The following is a 22,581-nucleotide window of genomic DNA, read 5'->3' as shown; positions in this document are numbered from 1 at the left end:
AAGAGGACACTTGGCTGGGTGCATACTTCATCTAAATGTATCAGACATGGGCTGTTTCAATTTAAGGTGCTGGATAGACTTCACTTTTCCAATAATAAGCTCTCCAAACTTTTTCCAGGAACCTAAGACTTGTCCAAGGTGTAAATGTAATCCAGGCATCCTCAGTCATATGTTCTGGTCCTGCCCATTGCTGAAGGGCTTTTGGGAGGGGGTTTTTAACACCATTGCAACAGTGTGGAACATAACAATTCCATTAAACCCTGTTACAGCATTATTTGGGGCTGTGCCACGGGACTGTAAAATTTCAACCACCCATGCCTCCATTGTGGCCCCTCCCCCCATGTGTATATAATTTGGCAGCTGTGTGCACTACCATGTTTTCTGTTGTTTCTGTTTAAGTTGTCTATGTATGGAAAATCCAATAAAAACATTGAAATATAAACCAAGATCAAAATATAACAAACCAAAATGGACAAAAATCAAACACAAGAACCAGGGACCAACACCATGAACTATGAAATGAATTAAAGTTGGTTAGGTCCAATCCATAGATTGTTATATCACTATAAACATTTATTTATTTATTCAGTGTTGGCCCTGCAATAGACTGGTGACATGTCCAGGGTGTACCCTGCCTCTCACCTGCTAAGTGTTGGGATTCACTCCAACTTCCCTGCAACAATAAATGATATAGAAGATGGATGTATGGATAAAAATTAATTTATCAATTTATTTAATTTAGCTGGTAATGACTTTTTTTCCCCCAAAATAAATAGATCATTATTCTTCAGAATCACTCTATTTAGTTCCATACCTGAATAACTCCTGGTACCCTGTTGCACAAATTCTGGTTATTTTTCTTTGATATTGTGGTTGTCAAACTCAATGACTTAAACCTGTCACATAGCAAAGATACAAAACTATTATTCAATTAAAATGTTTTTGTTATTTCAAGAATATATACTAATTCTGAATCTCATCCATGCCGATGCCGCTCTCTCTGGTAGAGAGAGGCATTCACACTGAGCCAACAAAATCATAACCGCGTCACACATAAACCCCTCTATGTGTTTGACTGTAATAGGGTTGGGTTATTCAATTATTTAAATGAATTATAATCATATTTGATAATCATTCTTAAACCACATGCATGCTGAATGTATTCTATGTCCCATCCTACAGCTGTGATACACAGTTATACAAATTTGACTCACTGAAAAGCAAAAACAGTGATTTGGACCACACAAGCATGTAATATGAGTACAGTTTTACAGCGGTAGTAATAAGTCATCAGTCTAATTAATGTCTCTATAATTAAAAACTATAAACAGTTTGTTCATCAAGTTCCTTGGAGAAAGAATCCATCCTTAGAGATCAGCTAAGCTTCTACTAAAAACCCCACTAAACAAAACTTATAGTGCAAACTATGATACCACAGGGTCACTTCTGAATAAATGACTTCCTGTATAGGGGTTAAACATTATAAACGGAAACTCAAACTGGTTTCACAATAAGCACGTACCTCAGCTGGTACTGCAGAAAGTCTGGTAAAAAGTCAGCATCTTCATGAGCAATGGAGGAAATATATTCCAATATTGACTATGGCCAACCTGTTTGCTCAATTCCTACAACCCATCCCAAAGGTAAGCAATATAATTTTCTGTCTGTCATTATTCATGCTGGAGAATTTATTGAATTCATGTTTAATTTGTCTCTGCTCAGGCTCAAGCAGCCCTAAGAAGAGGTTTTATCTAGCTGTTATCTTCTGCCTGGGGCTCCTGAGTGTTTGCCTGCTGGCTGGACTCATCGTCCTTGGTGTCCACTGTGAGTCTTTGTGTCATTAGTTAACCACCAAGTTTGACCAGACTTAATATGGACAAAACTAACCAGACTGCAACCAGTCTGCAACCAGACTTTGAATAACATCATACCTTTCTAAATTACACATGACAAAATAACTAAATAGTCATGAGATTTCTCTGAAAAACACATAACTTGTTGTTTTTAAGACGATAGCATTAATGTTTCTTTACATGAATGCTATGATTGTGCTGTGAGCACAATGATTTTTATACTTTTAATCTTTATTTTGATTATCAGGAGTATAATTATCTACTAATGGCAGAGGTACACCGTGTGATTTTAGCTGTTGTACAAGTTCATTGCAAACCAAACCATGGATCAGGCATCTGATCGTAGATACAACTTGCACAACTGGTTTGTATAAGCACAGCAGTATTGCTTATCACTCACTGTGTAGTACTGTCATTATTTATCACTCAATCTGCTATTACACTTGCACCATTTACTGTTTATTGTCTTTTTTTAAGTTGCATTGAATTATGTTCGGTGTTAGCAAATATCTTATTATTTCATATATTTTGGTTACTTAGTAAAACTGCCATAAAAAAAAAAAAAAAAAAAAAAAAAAACTCTGTGGCTGGGTAAAGGAAGGGATCTACCTTTAATAAAAAAATAACATTTTCAGCATCAGTTTTGTTCTTGAATAGAAGCGTCAACCAGTAATATGAATAAATGTTGGTTTCAGGGAACAAGTGTCCTGCAGGATGGATCGGGCTCAATAATTTTATTTTCTTTGATGTGTTAAAAAAAGTCTGTTTTATATTTTAATGTTGAGTAAACATCGAGTAAACATTCATGGTCATACAAGCGTCATTCTAGTTGAACATATTTCATTAGTGTCAAACAGAATTAGAAAACATTCTATTTTAATCAGTAAGCATGTGTTTTGACAATTTTCAGATCATATCTTGGGTGAGAGGGCCGCAGATCTCTTCGCCATCCAAGACCAACTGAGTGAGTGTCATCAGGCCAGTAACAACAATCTGTCCTCCCTGACAGAAGAGAGAAACCAGCTAAAAGCCAACCTCAGTCAACTAACTGAAGAAATGAACAAGCTCAAACATTTGTCCACACAAAGTGAGTCCGTTCATGTTGCTGGGAAATGGAAACGAGCCCTGTGTATGGAAATTGAAATTCATTGACACAGATCTAGTTTCAAAGTCTGCCCCTTGCTGCATGTCATCCCCCTTTTTCTGAATAAAAGACCACAGAAACCAAAAACACAAAAAACTTTTCTCAACCTTCATTTCCCCCTGTCACCCCTGCGTTGGATCTCATCTGTCTCTTTGAGTTGTTGCTGCTAATTCAGACCAACCTCATGGGGTTCCCTGATGCCAGCTAAAATGCTGGTCTGCTCCACTCCTTCCCACCACTACTCCAGGTCCCTCTGTGATCTCAGCAGGAGAGAGAGGCGCACTGGTCATGCACCCTCTTACTTTAACATTCAGCTGGAGAACAAATGTGATATCCCATGGGCATGACTCCTCCTGCCCATGGGAAGCTCCTTCTCCACAAATCTCAGCTAACGGTGCCACCAAATCCAGGCGTGCCTGTCCCACTAGAACTCGTTCTATACCGCTGTTCACACCGGCACCGAGGAGAGCTCCTGCCCCCTCTCAGTCCATCCGTCTTCATCCTCTCCAGTGCTGCGGGTGGCCTCAGATCGTGCAGAGAAAACTGAACCTATAGGATCCATTCCCGAGTACACTCAACTTGTCCTCACCCCCTTTTCTCCCCGACTACGCTGATAATTACTGACTCCATAATCAGAGACATCCAATTCTTTAACGCAACTTCTTTAACAAGCTACTTTCCTGGGGCCACGGTCCCTGACATCATAGCAAAGTTCCCACATCTCCTGCACTCATTGCCGTCCTCAAACAGTCGGAACTGACCATAACCAATATTTATTGATCTGCTTAACCTTATAAATAGCTTCGACAAGTCTGTGTTCATCAGTGACCCAATTCCCACTCAAAGTCGTGATTCTGAACATTTCAGCAGATTCCTAAGCCTCCACACCTGGCTCCAGTCTGCTTGTAGGGCCTAAAATGTCCAGTTCATTTATAACTTCAATTTATTCTGGGGTCATTCTTAATTTTTCAGACGTTATTCATCAAAACAAGCTGGGTAGTCACATGCTGGTGACTAACATACATTTTTTACAGATCTCTTCGCCATCCAAGACCATCTGAGTGAGCGTCTTCAGGCCAGTAAGGACAATCTGTCCTCCCTAACAGAAGAGAGAAACCAGCTAAAAGCCAACCTCAGTCAACTAACTGAAGAAATGAACAAGCTTAAACATTTGTCCAAACAAAGTGAGTCCTTTCATGTTGCTGGGAAGTGGAAACGAGCCCTGTGTATGGAAATTGAAATTCATTGACACAGATCTAGTTTCAAAGTCTGCCCCTTGCTGCATGTCATCCCCTTTTCTCTACCTACATTTCCTGTTGTTCTTTTGAATAAAAGACCACAGATAACACCACATACACAAAAACCTAACATAAAACTTCTGTGGCTGAGTGGAGGAAGGGATCTACCTTACTAATGCAACTGGCCTTTTAACCATGTTTCTTCTTAAACAGCAACAACAGTAAGTAATAGATATTACCAAAAAATGTATATATCTATATGTTTCAGACAAAACATGTCCTGCAGGATGGAGGATGTTCAGTTATTCCTGTTATCTCCTTTCTACAACATCTGGTTCTTGGTATAAAGGTAGAGAAGCCTGCAGAAGCCAAGGAGCAGATCTGGTGGTGATAGACAGCGATGAAAAACAGGTGCAGAGTTTCTAGACTCTAATTTAAATCTCTTAATGTTGTGTATTGAAGTATTTGTATATTTTTGTATTTAGCTCCTGTTATGTTTTAGTATAACAGCCATTTAAATATTTGTTTTAAAAACACTAATCACAACTGAACTTGCAGACAAAAGTCAGAGATCTTTTGTGTTTGTTAACAAGTGTTTTGATTTTGTCAAAGCAACTTTAATCACACACTGATTGTATTATTATATTTCTTTTTTTTAAACAATGTTGATGTAGTTATTAAATTTATTCTTAGTGAAACATTTGTGAGGATTTTAAATGTTACATATCTAGATAAAACTGGTAACGTGAAGTACTGCATTGTGATTCAAAATTAAATATAATGTTCTTCATGTCGAACAGACATTTTTCTCTACATTCACCAAGAAACCAACTTGGATTGGTTTAAATGACATGGAAACTGAGAGGACCTGGAGATGGGTGGATGGAAGTCCCTTGAATCTGACGTAAGTTTTCACTTTGATTCAGTGCTGACACTAACTATGTTTACATGAAGCACTTTTAATCTGATCAAACGTCCAACCAGAATAAAAATGTGTCATGTAAACATGTCAGCTGATCTGATCAGCTTCGACTGGAAAGAATTTTCAATATGATCGAGAGGGCTGGTTTAAAGCTTTTCAGGATCGGATAAGCAGGAGAAAATAATCATGTATACACTCATCTGATTGTTTCTGTAGTATATGATGCAAGTTAGTGTCATAGTTCTCCATGAAAGTTTGGTCTGTGTACAGATTTATCTTGTGTGCATAAATTAATAAAATATGGGAACTTGTATCTCACTGTCAAACAATATGGCTTTAAAAATGTTTTGTTTTGGCCACCTTCAGGCTCCAGGTTCAAAGAGTGGTCATATTTACAACCGACTTAAGTTCCAGTCATTGTTGTCTTGGCATTTCTTTTCTTTTGTACAATAGAAATATTTCACATTTGATTCTGTGGTTGAATGTTTTTATTTCAGGTTCTGGGCAAGTGAACAACCAGACAATGGCAATGACGACCCAAAGTGGGATGAAGAGGACTGTGCACATATCAGGACACATGACAGCACACTTTGGAATGATTTATCATGTGCAGATTCTTTGCAGTGGATCTGTGAAAAGTTTCCAATGTAGCTGATTTGAAAATAACTGCAAAAGCTTTACTGTCAAAGATAACTTTTTTTCTTTTTATTACTCAGCACCTGTAGCTAAATAGGTGCAACAAATTTATAAGCACGTGTTATGCAGCACCAGTAATACACCAGTAATACGCCAGTAATACACCAGTAATACGCCGGTAATACACCAGTAATACAGCAGTAATACGCCAGTAATACAATGTCTCTTTTTTTTGCAGCAACTAACAGATTTGTTGATAATCTGAAAACTTCTTTTGAACACATCAGTGTTTGCATGTTGATTAATAGCATAATGCCCTTCCCTTGTAGCAGCACAGTGAATTAAATTAAATAAAATTTATTGTTGCTGAAAATTATCTTAAAGATAAAATAAGCAATAGAAAAGTACCTTACAAGCCTTACATTCACCAATCACCCATTTATTTATTTTTTTTTCACATGCTCGTCTTCTGGCAAAGGGAGGCTATGTCGTCATCTCATAAATCTGGCACAGGGATTCTTAAGATGGCTTTTCTCGATGATGATGCTCGATCTTTAGCAAAAAATTTTCCTGCTGAATTATTTACACTTTCCAACTATCTAGATTTTCCCACTGAAACTTGGCAGCATGACTCAAACTATTCGTCCTCTACTGAACTCTGTCCTGTTGAATACACTTTCATTAGTCAGCCTCGTGGACGAGGAGGAGTTGTTGGGGTTTTCAGGAACAGTTTCACATGTTGCTCAGCTAACTTCGCCACTTCTCATCCTTTGAACTACAGCTAGTTAAAATTGGGAATAAGAACCCGTTTTACTGTGCTGAGGTGTCTCACCCAGTGATTTTTTATTTTTTTTATTTTTTTGTCTTCCACCATGAAACTGTCTAGTTTGCTTGTAATTGATTCAAATATTCATATTGACTATGACTCTGATGTTTTTGCTCATGGTTTTATTAATGCTATGGTCTCTTTAATTTCACTCAGCATGTATTTGGAGCCGCACATGATAAGGGCAACACCCTGGACCTGTTTTTACTTTTGGTTTGAATATTGACTATTTTCTCTGAGGACATTTTTATCTCTGATCATCACTGTATTCTCTTTAGTCTGCATTTCCCCGTGTCTCTCCCACCACTTGCCATGAAGTCAGCTCTCGCATCCTTAACTTCTCTACTCCTAGCGTGTTTGTAAATGTTTTAGTTTGGTTTTATCTCCTGATGATGATGCTGATCATTCAATAGATCTTTTTAATAGTTACTGTTTGTCCATTTTAGACAAGGTCTGTCCAGTCAAAACACGACTAACTCTTGTTCTAAGATCATCCCCCTTGATAAATGATAGTATTCATTGCCTAAAACGCTCCTGTAGAAAGACTCAATGCCTTTGGAGGAAAGCTGGGCTGCAAGTTCATCTACTTAAAGGTCCCATATTATGCAAAATTCACTTTTTAATGGTTTTGGAACAGTCATACTGGTCCCCCCGCATGTGTAGGAGACCCGTAAGTGTGAAACTCTTTCAGGCGCTCTCTCTCCCCCCTGCTCCACCTCTAGGGAAGTAAGCGCTGAAATGAGCTTGTTTGAAAGCGTGTACGTTATGACGTCATAAGGGACAATAACCACTCCCCACAGAGCGATGGACCCGTCTACCGGCTCTCAAAGCCCGCCCTCTAAAAATCACCTAGCGCCCAGTGTTTTTCCCTCTTCGGCAACCCTCGTTAGCGGACATGGCTAAGCGACAGAAGCACTGTTCTGTTTGTGGCTGCATAAATGAACACGAAAACGTTTTTTTTACTTCCATCCACTGAACCCACGAGGACTGAGTGGATTAATTTTATTTTTGGAGGAAATGTACCCGGAAAACTTCCAAAGGTTTTGCATGTCTGTGGCCAGCATTTCAAAGAGGACTGTTTCCACAACATGGGGGCATGGAAAGCAGGCTTCGCCAACCGTTTGAAGCTGAAGCCAGGTTCAATACCAACTGTCCGTGACACAGCTGGAGAGGTAAGAGCTGGCAGTTATTTTATCGTTTCGGCCTTATTAGTCTGATAGCTTGAAAATATATTAACCTGTCAATCACCTCATGACGGGCGATGCGATGGGCGGAGCCAACAGCTGAGCTGCTCCACCAGGGTTCCGCCCACCATAAACGGCACATTTCTGAAGCTGCTAAAAAGAGGGAGGTGAAGAGAAGCCGCTGCACTCAAACTGAGGGTCGATTTGTCCATACCATGGCGGAAATATTTCATTTAGATATTAATGAATGGTCTCAGATTGGGAATAAAGTGTATAATATGGGACCTTTAAAGGACCTTTAGTTTCTTTTAACAGTAGTTAGGATCTAGTGTCACCCTGAGGCAGAGCTATGCTGGAGAGTGATCTCTGTTACTGTTGCTAAATTTCACCTCAGCATTTGATACTGTTGATCATTACATCATGCTGGAAAGGTTGAAATACTGGGTTGACGTATCAAGATTAGCTTTAAAATGGTTTTCCTCTTATTTATATACACAATCAGTTTCTGTGGCTACTGCTAATTTCAGCTTCTCGATTTCATCCCTTGCCTATGTTGTGCCACATGGGTCTGTTTTGGGGCCTTTATTATTCCTTTTATATTTGCTACCTCTTATGCATATTTTAAGTTCTTTTAAAAATGTCTCTTATCATTGCTATGCAGATATTCAGCTTTATATTTCTTTTAAATCACAGGATGTTTTTAAACTATAGATCTTGCTCAAGTGCTTAGAGTCTGTCAAAAGGTATATGAATGAAAATTTCCTGCAACTTAATCCTTGTCTTTACCCCTGATGATTTCCTGCCAAACATAGTCCAGTCTCTTGGCCCACTCGTCTCCTGTGTAAAACCGTCAATCAGGAACCTGGGGGTGTCCCTTGACTCAGCACTGACTTTAGACACCCATGTTAAATCAGCCTTTGGTATCATTTAAAAATATTGCTAAGCTAAGCCTTATTGTGTCACATTTTGAGCTGGGAATGATCATACATGCTTTTATATCTTCACGCCTGGTCTACTCTAACTCTGTTTTCACTTGACTCAATAAATCACTGGAAAATCCTTAAGGTTGTACAGAACACTGCTGCAAGACTCCTAAATACTTGTTAGCTCAGCAACACTGGCCCCCAATCTACTACAGAGTACATTAATAAATTCAGTTTTTAACATAGAACTCTGCATAGTGTTGTGCGTAACTCGTTGCAAAGTAACTTTGGGTATCGAAGTAGTGCATTACACTTAAAATATCGGTAACAAAATTACTTTACAGTAATGTGTTTTTCTGCGTTACTCGAGTTGTGTTTGCCTATGTGTAAAGTTCTGATCTGTTTTAAGTGGTGCGCACATGCTGCTGCCTGTGTGTGTGCTTGCCTGGGCACGTTGCCATAGAGATTCAATTGCGTGACGTAGCTGATTGTGCTAAGGAAAAAGAAAATTGGAGCTGGAGAGAGACAGGGGCTTTTGGTCAGTGGCAATATTCACATTAATTTCAGTTCAATCCAGTTTCAGTCCAAACTTATGGTGAAAGATCCTGCTCGCTGGTCAGTGGAAGGAGTCCTTCAGCAGCCGACCCGCCTAAACAAGCTAAGCTTTTATTCAACATTTCCTGGAGCGCAGCAGCCGGTAAGAAAGAAATTAAAAAGCTAGTTGCAGGGTTCATTGTAGGAGACATGCTCCCCCTGTGGACTATTGAATCGCCCAGGTTTACAAAAATACTAGATAAAATTATTATGAGACAAGTATGCCCATTTCTTCCCACAGACGGGAATGTTGTTCTTGTGGTTTTAAAGCCATTTTGTTTACAATATACAGTAAAGACTATGTAGACAGGCAGTGATAATATGGCTAAGATGTTTGTCCATGTCTACACGGAGATTTAAGAAATAGTAAAATAATAAGTAGTGACGTTACTTTTCAAACGCAGTAACTAGTAAAGTAATTTCATTACAATTTAAAGAAGTAATGAGTAACTAGTAACTAATTGCTTTTTTAGCGTTACTACCCCAACACTGGTCAAGCCCCACATTATATCAGTGAACTTTTGTAGCCATATGTCCCTAGCAGATCCCTATGTGATCAGGGTTTGCTAGCTGTGCAGCATACCCGGTTAAAAACCAAAGGTGAAAGCAGTGGCTCCTGCTCTCTGGAACTCCTTTTCTCTTGATCTGAGATATGTGGAGTCATATCTTGTTAAACTTGCTTCTGTCTAAACTTTTTTTCATGCTTGTTTTGTTTTATTGTAAAGCATTTTGTGATTCTTTATCTTGAAAAGTTGCTATATAAATAAAGGTTTACTTACTATGCCTTTGCAGTGTTTGTGAAAGTAATTTGTTTTTTGTTTTTTTTTGTATGAAATCAGGGGCTAGTGCAGGGCTTCTCAATTACCGCTTCCGCACAACTGAATCAAATTAACCCATAAGAGCTCGGCGTGACATATTTGTCACAGTTTCTGAGACATTTTGCTTCAATTTATGGTATAAACTTTGCTCAAAATCCTGTTGAACACAATCTGATACTTGTCGTCTGTCCACTAATAGATAACCAGAAGCAGAAAACCATATTATCTTTATAATATATCACATGGTAATAAATGCTAGATGCCCCCCCCCCCAAAAAAAAAACATGTAAATTTTTTTGTTACAAAAATGTGACTTTTCTTACCATTTTTTCATGGATCAGACCGTATTGGGTTAAAAACAGGTACTGACCAACATGCTGACTGTTCAATGGACACACGTTTTTCCACCAACATGCTTTTCACCACATCAGTCTGTTTATAATCACAAAAGCATACACTTGTTAGTGTATGATGAATTTATATGAATGTATACATTCGACTCATTTTTTTTACTTTTTATGTCTTATTCTATTGAAAACCTAAATAAACCTAAAGGGATTTTTCTGCTGCCAGTCTGCCTTGAGTCCTTTTTCCTGATATGAGTTAAAGTTTATTTTCCACAACATAAGACACGAGGACTTTCTATGACACTGGTGGCCTCTGTGTTATGCAGCGGTCTGCTGGGTCTGTGGGAGCACTGAGGGGGACGGAAACAGTAGAACAAGCTGGTCAGTAGTGCCAGCTAAGTTTTGAACAGTCTCCAGGACTTTGTAGAGGAAGTAGTAAAAAGGAGGATGTTGGCTATGTTTACATTAATTCTGGACAACACCTCCCACCAACTACATTAAACTGCGAGGTCTCTCAGCTCCTTCAGCAACAGGCTGCTGCACCCTCAGTGCAGGAAGGTGCACTTAGGAGGTCCTTCATTCCACCACCCATCAAGCCAAGTCAATTTTATTTATAAAGCACTTTAAAAAAGGTACTGACCAACATGCAGACTGTTCAACAGTTATATGTTGTAAAGGACACACGTGTTTCCACCAACATGCTTTTTCACCACATCAATATGTTTATAATCACAACATCATACACTTGTTAGTGTATGATGAACACCCCCCTTTACATTTCACTAAATTACTCCATTACTGTGCAATATGTGATTACATTACTGTATTTTTTATGTCTTATTCTATTATTTTTACTGTAATTCTGTACATTTTTGTTTTTTATTTTTATTGTAAGATTTATTTTTCTAATCTTATATTTTAATATTCATTTTCTACTTGGACTGCTACCTGCTGCTGTAACACCTGAATTTAACATCTACAGGATGACTAGAGTATTTTCTTATCTAAGCTTTCATCATATCGCTCCAGAGTCAAACAGTGTTTCCCAACTATAACAAGTAAATATGATTCACTGTTTTCTGTTCTCCTCCTTTAAATGCCAGCTGACTTGTGGTTATGAACGTAGGTGCCAACAGTGTTTAATAATTCAGCTGCTAACAGTGATTGTGAAATCTGCTCTGCACAGCACACACGTCAAAGCATATTTACTTAATATTTAAAACCATCAGTGCACTCTTTAGTAATTGTTTAGCAAAACCAATTAAATCTACACTTTCTTTGCAGATGAGCATGACATGGAAGATTCCTGGTTTCTGCTACTACACACACACACACACACCCACACACACACACACACACACACACGTAGCATAAACCCATAAACTAATTAACTTAAACTCTGCTTTCATCTTCCATGTTTTGTCAATTATAACTAATTATAACTAATTAATTATATATGTTTACCAATCCACCTGTCTTTGCAGTCATCAAAAACACACGATGAGGTAACAATGGTTCATTGGGACAAGATATGGAGGAAGAGGCATGGACTGCAAGCTTCTGCATGTGGTTTTACTGTGTTTAGAGCTAGTAAGCAAGAAGTTTAAAAAAAAAAAAAACTTTAACGTATGATTAAAAAAAAAATAAAGGTGTTAACGCGATAATAAAATGTGTTAACGTGCAGAGGCCTAACCAAATTATTAAGTGGTAGCAAAAGAGGACCTCTGAGCTCATGTTCACCCTCTGCTGCTTCAACTTCACCTCCACATTACAGCTCAGTTTTTCTTGTTTTGTACTGAATGAAGCTGAATAAACAAAACACTGGCTGTGGATTTTTAAACATGTCGGTTACAGCATTTCAGCCAATCTGTTAGTTTCAAATTTCAAATAGTTAAGTGAGACTTAAGTTTTGAGCTAAAAGAACCACTTATATCTTTTTATACACACAATACTGTAAATTTTAAATATGACCCTTTATCACACACACAACAGGCAAAGCTGTGAATAACTTGCAGTGATACATGTATTTGTAGTGTAGTATTTGTCAATACTGTTATAAACTCACTTAGTAAATTTCTCACAAAGCTGGTGTGAAAAGGACTTAGTTTAGACTTCTGTATTTTTCTCTCTACTCTGACCACTGATACACCGCTGTTAAAAAGAACAAAATATTCAGTTTCAGTAGATCTTTGCTGTACAAGCTGTTCCTATCACATCTAACGTGTGACATTCTCACTATTTAAAAATAGTCTTAAACTGAACCTGCAACAGTTTCACAGTTTAAATGCATGTTAATTAATGATGCAGCACAGAAAAAAGAGGTGATAAAATATATTTCTATCATTGCTGTTGTAGGTTTTCTTTCATTGGTATACTTGATTTTACAAGAAACTCAAAAGATATTTTTACCAAATTAAGAAGAATAAAATGTCTAGTTTTCAACAGCTAATTTCTTGTTAAACAACATTTCTCACAAACCTGATGTAAAAACGGACTTTGTTTAGACTTCTGTTTTTTTTGTCTCCACTCTGACCACAGCTGTTACACAACAAAAAAAGACAGTTTCAGTCTAATACTGTCAATACTGTTGTATTTTTTGTTTCTCTGGTCTCTACTCAGAATGTTTTTAAATTATTTTTATTAAATGATTTAAGTTATTTTAAAAAAGTAATTAAATCTCTGTTTTTTTTATATTTACTCAATTTCTTGCAACCATAAAAGCTTACAGACTGTAATTCATGGAAATCATTAAGTCATTTAAGATTATGCTTGTAAGTGTTGTCATTAAACTTTTCTTTTCACACTTTATGCAAGTTTTCTGTCTGCAGTAATATACAGAGCACAGAGAGTCTGTGTTAACTTATTTATGTAAGATATGCATTAAACTAACATATGCTGAATGTTTTTCTTTGAAAAATGTGATGTGATTCACTTAAATGTAAAAACACTGTATTCTGGTTGCAGGCTTCTAAAATTATAAGTCACAAGACCAGTTAAGATTGTTTTAATAGAAGAAAAAAATGTCCATTCAGAAAGTTTTCTGTTAAAAAGCATCTTTACGGTGGAAATACTTCAAGATATGTGTCTTAAACCAAAAATGAATACTAAAACTAACTGAGGAATGTGAACTGCAGATTGTGACAGTGAACGTCACCTCTGAATGCATGACTTCCTTTTTAAAAGGGCCATAAATATAAACCAATATCCACAGCAGTTTTGCTTAATCTGTAACTGCTGACCTGACAGTCTGGTCAAAAACTAGCATTCTTTCAAGCAATGGAAGAAATATATGAAAACGTTGCCTTTGACAAACATGCCTGCCCAGCTCCTGCAACAGATCCCAGAGGTAAGAATGAGCTGATATAGATGTATTTTCTTATCTGTCATTATTAATGTTGTAGAATTGATTAGATTCACATTTATTTTCTTTGCTTAGGCTCCAGCAGCTCTAAAAGGAGGGTTTATTTGGCTGTTATTCTCTGTCTGGGAGTCCTGAGTGTTTGCCTGCTGGCTGGACTCATCGTCCTTGGTGTCCATTGTGAGTATTTTTCTCAATAATTAACTGCAAAGTTTCCCCAGCCTGAATATGGACAGAATGGGGGTTCTTTAATAGCTCACAGCTTGTTCATTAGAAATATGTGAACCATTTTAATAGACCAAGACCACAGTAGCAATATTTTTTTTCTTCACAGCAAATGAAAATTGATCATAACTACATTGTAATTATCAGGGGAATAAAGAAGGCAGAAGGATGATCTGGAAAAGTTTGAAAGATCATAGTAAGCAGAAAAGAGAAGACTACAAATTACTCTAAAGTATAAAAATTATATTGTTCATTCAATTCTTGAACAGACATTCTTGTTCATTTAACAAGAAATACAAAAAGGTTGTTCATGTGTAACCGTGACGACAGTTAAATAATGACAGGACCGGACAGTCAACTCGTTTAAAGGAAGGAGTGATACCAACTATTTTTAATTTTCCTGACCATCGTTGCAAAGTTTGTGTCATGACAAGTTCTCACTTAATCACAATATTTCACTAACACAACGGAGTCCCCACTAAACTACACCGTTGCAGGGATATTAGTAGATTAGGTTTTCAAGAAGTACTTACTCTTACAAATTTCTCTGGTCTTGAATTCTTTGTTAATTTTATTTTCTTTGATGTGTTAAAAAAAATCTGTTTTATATTTTAGTGTTGTGTTCTTTGGTACTGTTATAAAGTTCATTACTTTAAACATGGTGGGCATGTCACATCAGAGATAAATTGTATTTTGTATCAAAATGACAAGAGGAACAGATGTAAGTAACTTTAATCGAGGTATTTCATTTGGGGGATATTTTGGTAAAAATGTTTCATTTAAGCAGTCCATTTTTTTATGTGTTTGCATGTGTGTGTTTCTGTTGCTTGTTTTTTCATTTTGTTTTTTTTAATGCATTGCTTTATTAATTTATTTATTAAAATTTTATATTATTCATAACAAAAACTCAAATATAATTCCATATATGATCTTTGTCAGACAAGTGACCTAACTAGCTTTTTGATTGCATCTCAGATATAAACAAACAACACAAAGAGCAGTATTTTAGTTAGTAGCACGTTTTAAAACCATTTACTCAGTTCGCCAATATGGATGAAAAGAAGAATGATGAGAGGATACCGTACAGGGACAAGCTTATCGAGGAGGCCCTGGATTGGTATTTGGCCAAATTGTCAACAATCAATAACATAGATCCTTAAGTCCACACAGCTAAGGAATGGAGCTCCAGTGCTACATGCTACATGCTACACATGCTTCTTTTACATGGTACCTTTACAAATGACATGATACAATGATATCAGTTTCAGCTTGAAAATGAATACGTAATAATAATAAAATTTAGTAAACATTCGTGGCCATACAAGCGTGATTCTAGTTGAACATAGTTCATTGGTGTCAAACAGAATTAGAAAACATTCTGACCTTTGACTAAAATACAGACACATTTTGATCAGAACTACATTACTATTTTAATCAATAAGCATGTGTTTTGACTAATTTCAGATCATATCTCGGGTGAGATGGTTGCAGATCTCTTCGCCAACCAAGACGATCTGAGTGAACGTCTTCAGGCCAATAAGGACATTCTGTCCTCCCTAACAGAAGAGAGAAACCAGCTAAAAGCCAACCTCAGTAAACTAACTGAAGAAATGAACAAGCTTAAACATTTGTCCACACAAAGTGAGTCCTTTCATGTTGCTGGGAAATGGAAACGGGCCCTGTGTATGGAAAATGAAATTCTTTGATGAAGATCTAGTTTCAAAGTCTGCCCCTTGCTGCATGTCATCCCCCTTTCTCTACCTACATTTCCTGTTGTTCTTTTGAATAAAAGACCACAGATAACACCACATACACAGAACCTTACTTAACATAAAACTTCTGTGGCTGAGTGGAGGAGGGGATCTACCTTATTAATGCAACTGGCCTTTTAAACATGTTTCTTCTTAAACAGCAACAACAGTAAATAATAGATATTACAAAAAAATGTATATATCTATATGTTTCAGAAAAAACATGTCCTGCAGGTTGGAGGATGTATAGGTGTTCTTGTTACATCCTTTCTACAACATCTGGTTCCTGGGATCAAGGCAGAGAAGACTGCAGAGGCAGAGGAGCAGATCTGGTGGTGATAGACAGCGATGAAGAACAGGTGAAATGTTCTTTTACACTTTATTTATGTGTTGCAAATAAAAAAGGAAAAAATGTAAAGTTTTTATCTCATGAATTATAATTAGATGTTTCAACAAAACTCCTAGTTTGTGTTCATATAATTTACAAATAAGTGATAATTTAAACATAAAACTGCCTCAACTCCATTTCCTTCAGATCATAAAAGCAAAAGTAAAATCAGGGAATTTTGACCTCCAGTTTGTCAACAAATGTATAAGAATAATCACTGAACTGTTTTTCAACAATTTTCTACAAACAAATATTTGAAGGTGTTTTCATATTTTTCCGTCCGCCCGTCCGGGTTTAGATCACTTAAGCAGAGACCCAGACTTCCCTCTCCCTTGCCACTCCTTTAGGCTCTCCCAGGGGGAATTTCTAGGCATTCCCCGGCAGTCCTCCAGCATGACCTCTGTCTTCCCCAGGATCTCCTCCTGGTGGGACATGCCCGGAAAATCCTCCCCAGGATGTGTCCCAACCAGCTGCCCGAGCCACCGCATCTGCTCCATGCAGAGTAGCAGTGCTTCTACTTCAAGCCCCTCCTGGATAAATAAGCTTCTCACCTTTTTTTAGAGGAGAGCGCAGCCACCCTGCAGAAGAAAACTCATTTAGGACGCCTGTTAATCATCTACTCCTATCTTCCCTCACTCATGAACAAGATCAAATCAAATCAAATTTATAGAGAGCTTTTCATGCACAAAGCAACACAAAATGCTTTACATAATAAAAACAAATTATGCATATTAAAAATAAAATTTAAAATCATTCACACACCAGAGTATATGGCAGGAAATTAAAACTCACCTCATACCTGTCTCTTTCACACACAATCACACTCACACACACTCACATACAAACAAAGTGCATGTACCCCTTACTTTTAAATAAAATGTATAAAATACTTTTCATGTAATTTCTTAAACTACATGTTAACAAATAATGGCTAAGTAATACTTATATACCACTCTTATGCATTTCTGATGGGATAAATGTTTACACTTTACAGTAAGGGTCCACAAAAGCATTCAGTGATGATAAACTATACTAAAGTAAGGCTTATGAGGCTGTTAAGCATTTATAAAGTGTTAGCAAAGGGATAAATGTTTACACTTTACAATAAGGGTCCAAAAATCATTTAGTAATGATTAACTATGGTTAAGTAATGCTTATGAAGCACTCACGTTTATTAAGGTTTAGGTCAGGCTACTAATGTTAAGTAATACCTTACTAAAGGTCAGTTAAGGGCTACCTGATGACATACACAGCTCATCATTAGTAAATGATTACCTACGACATAAATAATGGTTTATTAGTGCCGATCCAGGTAATGTACACAAGATAGGGAAGGATTAGTAGATGCATTAGTTAGCTGTTACTTAATACTTATTCACTCAAAATCTACACCATTCTTAAACAATTACTTGAGAAAATTTTAAGGGCTTACCTGACATCGTAATTAATTTCCTCACAAATATGCAGACAGTAAGACAAATGAAAGATAGGAAAAGTTGAATATTACTAATGTAATAAATAATGTTAATTAAGGGACCCTTATTGTAAAGTGTTACCTAATTTCTTTATCAGCATGTCATTACCTTTGTCTTAACTTAAGTACTTAATTTCCTCACACATATGCAGACAGTAAGACAAATAAAAGATAGGAAAAGTTGAATTCCTATCCCCAGTGCTTCTAACAATCATTATTTGGCTTTTCTTAGCATTATATTCTATATCATAATCTATGCCATACTGAGAACACGCCTTCAACATTTGCTCTAAACCAGCGCTATATGTACTGAGCAGGACGAGGATGGTGAAAAAACAACATTATTCCGTTTGACTTGAAATATTTGATAGGCATACCAAAAGGCTAAACTCCCACCAAAAATGTATGAATACATCTATCTAGTAATTTCAAAAATAATTTTTCTTGACTGATTCTATCACACGTCTTAGATGCATATATAAATGAACTTGGCCTATATTCAAGTCTATGTTCAAGGAATGGTAAAAAAAAAAAAAGTGAACCACAGTCGGTGAAATATGTGCGGCTAAATAAAAATTTCTTCTTCTTTGTCTCCTTCTTAAAATGGTAAAAATATAACCTTAAACATAAATAAAATAAAATTCATAATTTTCATTTAAACTACTTACTATACTTTACTTTAGAGTGCAAACAAACAAATAGTGAATTAATCAAATCAAATAATAAAGGAAATAGAATAATTTTAGACAGATCAAAAAGGTAATATAAAATATTTACATTATTGATATACATGAAAAGACCAATAAAAACTGGCCAAAATTCATATATAAACAAGATGAATACTTAAAAGGGAGCTAAGCATTGCATATTTGTAACTACTTCATGTACTTTAACCATGACTGACGTGGCCTAGTGGTTACAGAGGTGAATGAGGTCTGCAGAACCCAGGTTGGAGCCCCCGGAGTGCCGTGGGTGCTTGTGCAAGCATGAACATATATACAAGGTGATGCTTGTGTTGTGTTTTTAAATAAGAAAGGCCAAAAAAGAAATACTTTTATGTAGTTTTTGATATGCAAGAAAATAATTAGAAATCAATTTCAGTGCCTTAGTGACAGTAATGGCCCCATCATGGCCACACATGTTTTTAGGCTGCAGTACTAATTTTATCTGGTTATAAACCCTTAACTATATTTAGTTTTTTCCTTGTTGTTCACACTAGATTACAAAACTTCTTTTTTGCTTTTTCCAAACAGAAATTTCTCTCTGAATTCACCAAAGAACTCTGCTGGATTGGTTTAAATGACAAAGAAACAGAAGGGACCTGGAGATGGGTGGATGGAAGTCCCTTGAATCTGACGTAAGTTTTCACTTTGATTCAGTGCTGACACTAACTACGTTTACATGAAGCACTTTTAATCTGATCAAACATCCAAACAGAATAAAAATGTGTCATGTAAACATGTCAGCTGATCTGATCAGCTTCGACTGGAAAGAATTTTCAATATGATCGAGAGGGCTGGTTTATGTGGTGTATTAGTAGGAGCAGTCAGTGCTCTATTATATTGGACTGTTGATGTCATCACTACTGCTACCACTAGATGGAGTGATTGATTCATGTTGCTGTGTGTGACATGTGGAGCCTTTAGTAAAAGAGCCTGGACCTGTACCACATCCTCGTCTCAGTGTGTGTCTATTAGCTATTAAGAGCACGTTGGTAACCCGCAGTACAGCTATAGCAGCTTGCCAACATAAAGCTACAACAGTTTAAAGCTTTTCAGGATCGGATATGCAGGAGAAAATAATCGTGTGTACACTCATCTGATTGTTTCTGTAGTATATGATGTAAGTTAGTGTCATAGTTCTAGATGAAAGTTTGGTCTGTGTACAAATGTATCTTGTGTGCATAAATTAATAAAATATGGGAACTTGTATCTCACTGTCAAACAATATCGCTTTAAAAATGTTTTGTTTTGGCCACCTTTAGGCTCCAGGTTCAAAGAGTGGTCATATTTACAACCTACTTAAGTTCCAGTCATTGTTGTCTTGGCATTTCTTTTCTTTTGTACAATAGAAATATTTCACATTTGATTCTGTGGTTGAATGTTTTTATTTCAGGTTCTGGGCACGTGAACAACCAGACAATGGCAATGACGACCCAAAGTGGGGTGAAGAGGACTGTGTACATATCAGGACACCTGACAGCACACTTTGGAATGATTTATCATGTGCAGATTCTTTGCAGTGGATCTGTGAAAAGTTTCCAATGTAGCTGATTTGAAAATAACTGCAAAAGCTTTACTGTCAAAGATAACTTTTTTTCTTTTTATTACTCAGCACCTGTAGCTAAATAGGTGCAACAAATTTATAAGCAGGTGTCATGCTGCACCAGTAATACGCCAGTAATACGCCAGTAATACAATGTCTCTTTTTTTGCAGCAACTAACAGATTTGTTGATAATCTGAAAACTTCTTTTTAACACATCAGTGTCATGCTTCGGATGGGTGGACTCAAAAATACTCAGTTTCCCAGGGATGGGTTTAAGATATTTATTGTACAGAGATGAATACTGAAAATGTGCGCTCCGGCTTTTCTCCGCTCAGGGTCTGTGGACACACAAGACGGCAGTTAGAAGGCAGGCTGCTGATGAGAACTCAAAGAGGGAGTATGAGTTAACGTACCAGCAGTGGAATCCAACAGGGCACAGAATGTTTCATCCAGTGAACAGAGAAGGGCCGCCGGGAGGTTGACTGCGGGAGGAAAAGCTGCTGAACAGAGGAGAGGTTAGAGGAGGGATACAGGTTTCTGGCAGGGGCCCAGAATAAGAGGACACAGAGGCCGGGATGGCTAGTCCTGTCTTGGGGTGCAGATAGTTCAGTCCGTAATCCAAAATCCAATCCTAAAGACAATCCAGGGGTCAGAAAGCCAAGATATCCAAATAATAAATCAGGGCAGAGTACCAGACAGGGAGCAGGCAGAATCAAAATCCAGGTCCAAAATCAGGTCAACGTCAGGCGGGTAGGAAGGCAGGAATATACAGGCTGGAAACGTGCAGGGAAGAACCAAGACGATCTGGCACTGGAGGGATGTCACAGAGCTGTATATATAGGGCTTGGTACAGGTGTAGTGCATCAGCCCTAATCAAGAGCTGGTGGAGATGAGGCGTTCAGGGCAGCTGGAAAAACTGAGCCCCACACCACAGATCATGACACATCAGTGTTTGCATGTTGATTAATAGCATAATGCCCTTCCCTTGCAGCAGCACAGTGAATTAAATTAAATAAAATTTATTGTTGCTGAAAATTATCTTAAAGATAAAATAAGCAATAGAAAAGTACCTTACAAGCCCACCTATCATGAACTGACCAGTCATTCACCAATCACCCATCTATTTTGTTATTCTTCTTCACATGCTCGTCTTCAGGCAGAGGGAGGCTATGTCATCATCTGATAAATCTGGCACAGGGATTCTTAAGATGGCTTTTCTCGATGATGGTGCTCGATCTTTAGCAAATAACTTTCCTACTGAATTATTTACACTTTCCAAAGATCTAGATTTTCTGACTGAAACTTGGCATCATGACTCAAACTATTCGTCCTCTACTGAACTCTGTCTTGTTGAATACGCTTTCATTAGTCAGCCTCGTGGACGAGGAGGAGTTGTTGGGGTTTTTAGGAACAGTTTCACATGTCGCTCAGCTAACTTCAGCCACTTCTCATCCAACTACAGCTGGTTAAAATTAGGAATAAGAACCCGTTTTACTGTGCTGAGGTGTATCGCCCAGTAAGTTTTTTTTTGTCTTCCACCATGAAACTGTCTAGTTTGTAGTTGATTCAAATATTCATATTGACGATGACTGATGTTTTTGCTCATGGTTTTATTAGTGCTATGGTCTCTTTAATTTCACTCCGCATGTATTTGGAGCCACACATGCTAAGGGTAACACTCTGGACCTGTTTTTTTACTTTTGGTTTGAATATTGACTATTTTCTCTGAGGACATTTTTATCTCTGATCATCACTGTATTCTCTTTAATCTGCATTTCCCCATGTCTCTCCCACCACTTGCCATGAAGTCAGCTCTCGCATCCTTAACTTCTCTACTCCTAGCGTGTTTGTAAATGTTTTAGTTTGGTTTTATCTCCTGATGATGATGCTGATCATTCAATCGATCTTTTTAATAGTTGCTGTTTGTCTATTTTAGACAAGGTCTGTCCAGACACAACGACTAACTCTTGTTCTAAGATCATCCCCCTGGATAAATGATAGTATTCATTGCCTAAAACGCTCCTGTAGAAAGACTCAACGCCTATGGAGGAAAACTGGGCTGCAAGTTCATCTACTTAAAGGACCTTTGGTTCCTTTTAACAGTAGGTAAGGATGTGAGACCTGCATATTTCTTTAACCAGTTTTTAAAAAAGCAGAGGTAATCCTAAATTGTTATTTAACACTATTAGTGACATTGTTACTTCTGCTGCCCTAATTTTCTCAAAGATTGTGAAAACTTTCTTATTTTTTTTTAAGTCAGTAATTTTAGAAGCAGCATCTCTCCCTTTACATGTAAAATGTCTATTCCCAGTCCAGCTTGGCCTGTAATTTTAGATGTTTTTAGTTATTTATTTATTTTTTTTACCTGGTTTATGTCTAATTTTTGAAGTTAGTTGGGCCAGTGAAATCATCATCTTGCGCTATTAAAATGTTACCAATATTCCCTGTTCAAAGCTGTCCTTCAGTCTATTGGCCGCTGTCTCCTCACAATAACTCCTCCCTGCTGTCTGGTCATGTCCCTGTTATTTTAAAAATGCTGTCATCCACCCTCTTAAAAAAAAAACAACAACAACAAAAAAAAAACCCAACAAACTCAATCACTCTCTTTTTAGGAGCTACCAATCCATTTCAAAA

At 37.3% G+C, this 22,581-nt stretch overlaps 1 protein-coding gene across 5 annotated transcripts; it reads left to right on the top strand.

Moving 5' to 3' along the window:
- The first annotated feature begins 1,534 nt into the window (after nucleotides 1–1,534).
- Nucleotides 1,535–22,581, top strand: LOC121650038 (CD209 antigen-like protein D). Of its 5 annotated transcripts, none has more exons than XM_042001295.1 (7): nucleotides 1,535–1,643; nucleotides 1,723–1,824; nucleotides 2,764–2,817; nucleotides 4,032–4,181; nucleotides 4,504–4,646; nucleotides 5,036–5,139; nucleotides 5,655–6,145. In XM_042001295.1, the coding sequence occupies exons 1-7, from the start codon at nucleotides 1,574–1,576 to the stop codon at nucleotides 5,806–5,808; spliced, it is 777 nt and encodes a 258-aa protein (XP_041857229.1). In that variant the 5' UTR covers nucleotides 1,535–1,573; the 3' UTR covers nucleotides 5,809–6,145. The 5 variants fall into 5 exon arrangements, 4 of the variants coding, with proteins under 4 accessions (XP_041857229.1, XP_041857228.1, XP_041857230.1 ...); XM_042001294.1 differs by having other exon boundaries at nucleotides 2,764–2,940; XM_042001296.1 differs by lacking the exons at nucleotides 1,535–1,643; nucleotides 1,723–1,824; nucleotides 2,764–2,817; ... (2 more) ...; nucleotides 5,036–5,139; nucleotides 5,655–6,145 and adding exons at nucleotides 13,717–13,831; nucleotides 13,922–14,023; nucleotides 15,533–15,709; ... (1 more) ...; nucleotides 18,935–19,038; nucleotides 19,797–22,581.

The sequence above is a fragment of the Melanotaenia boesemani genome, chromosome 12 (genome assembly GCF_017639745.1).
Source record: "Melanotaenia boesemani isolate fMelBoe1 chromosome 12, fMelBoe1.pri, whole genome shotgun sequence".
In the NCBI taxonomy this organism is placed as follows: domain Eukaryota; kingdom Metazoa; phylum Chordata; class Actinopteri; order Atheriniformes; family Melanotaeniidae; genus Melanotaenia; species Melanotaenia boesemani.
The sequence above is the reverse complement of the archived record's forward strand: the minus strand, read 5'-3'. Positions and strand labels throughout refer to the sequence as shown.

Coding starts and splice junctions, on each gene's coding strand:
- LOC121650038 (XM_042001294.1), top strand. CDS start 1,574: ATGGAGGAAATATATTCCAATATTGACTATGGCCAACCTGTTTGCTCA. Junction 4,182..4,503: donor TAAACATTTGTCCAAACAAA/GTGAGTCCTTTC, acceptor TATATGTTTCAG/ACAAAACATGTCCTGCAGGA. Junction 4,647..5,035: donor TAGACAGCGATGAAAAACAG/GTGCAGAGTTTC, acceptor CATGTCGAACAG/ACATTTTTCTCTACATTCAC.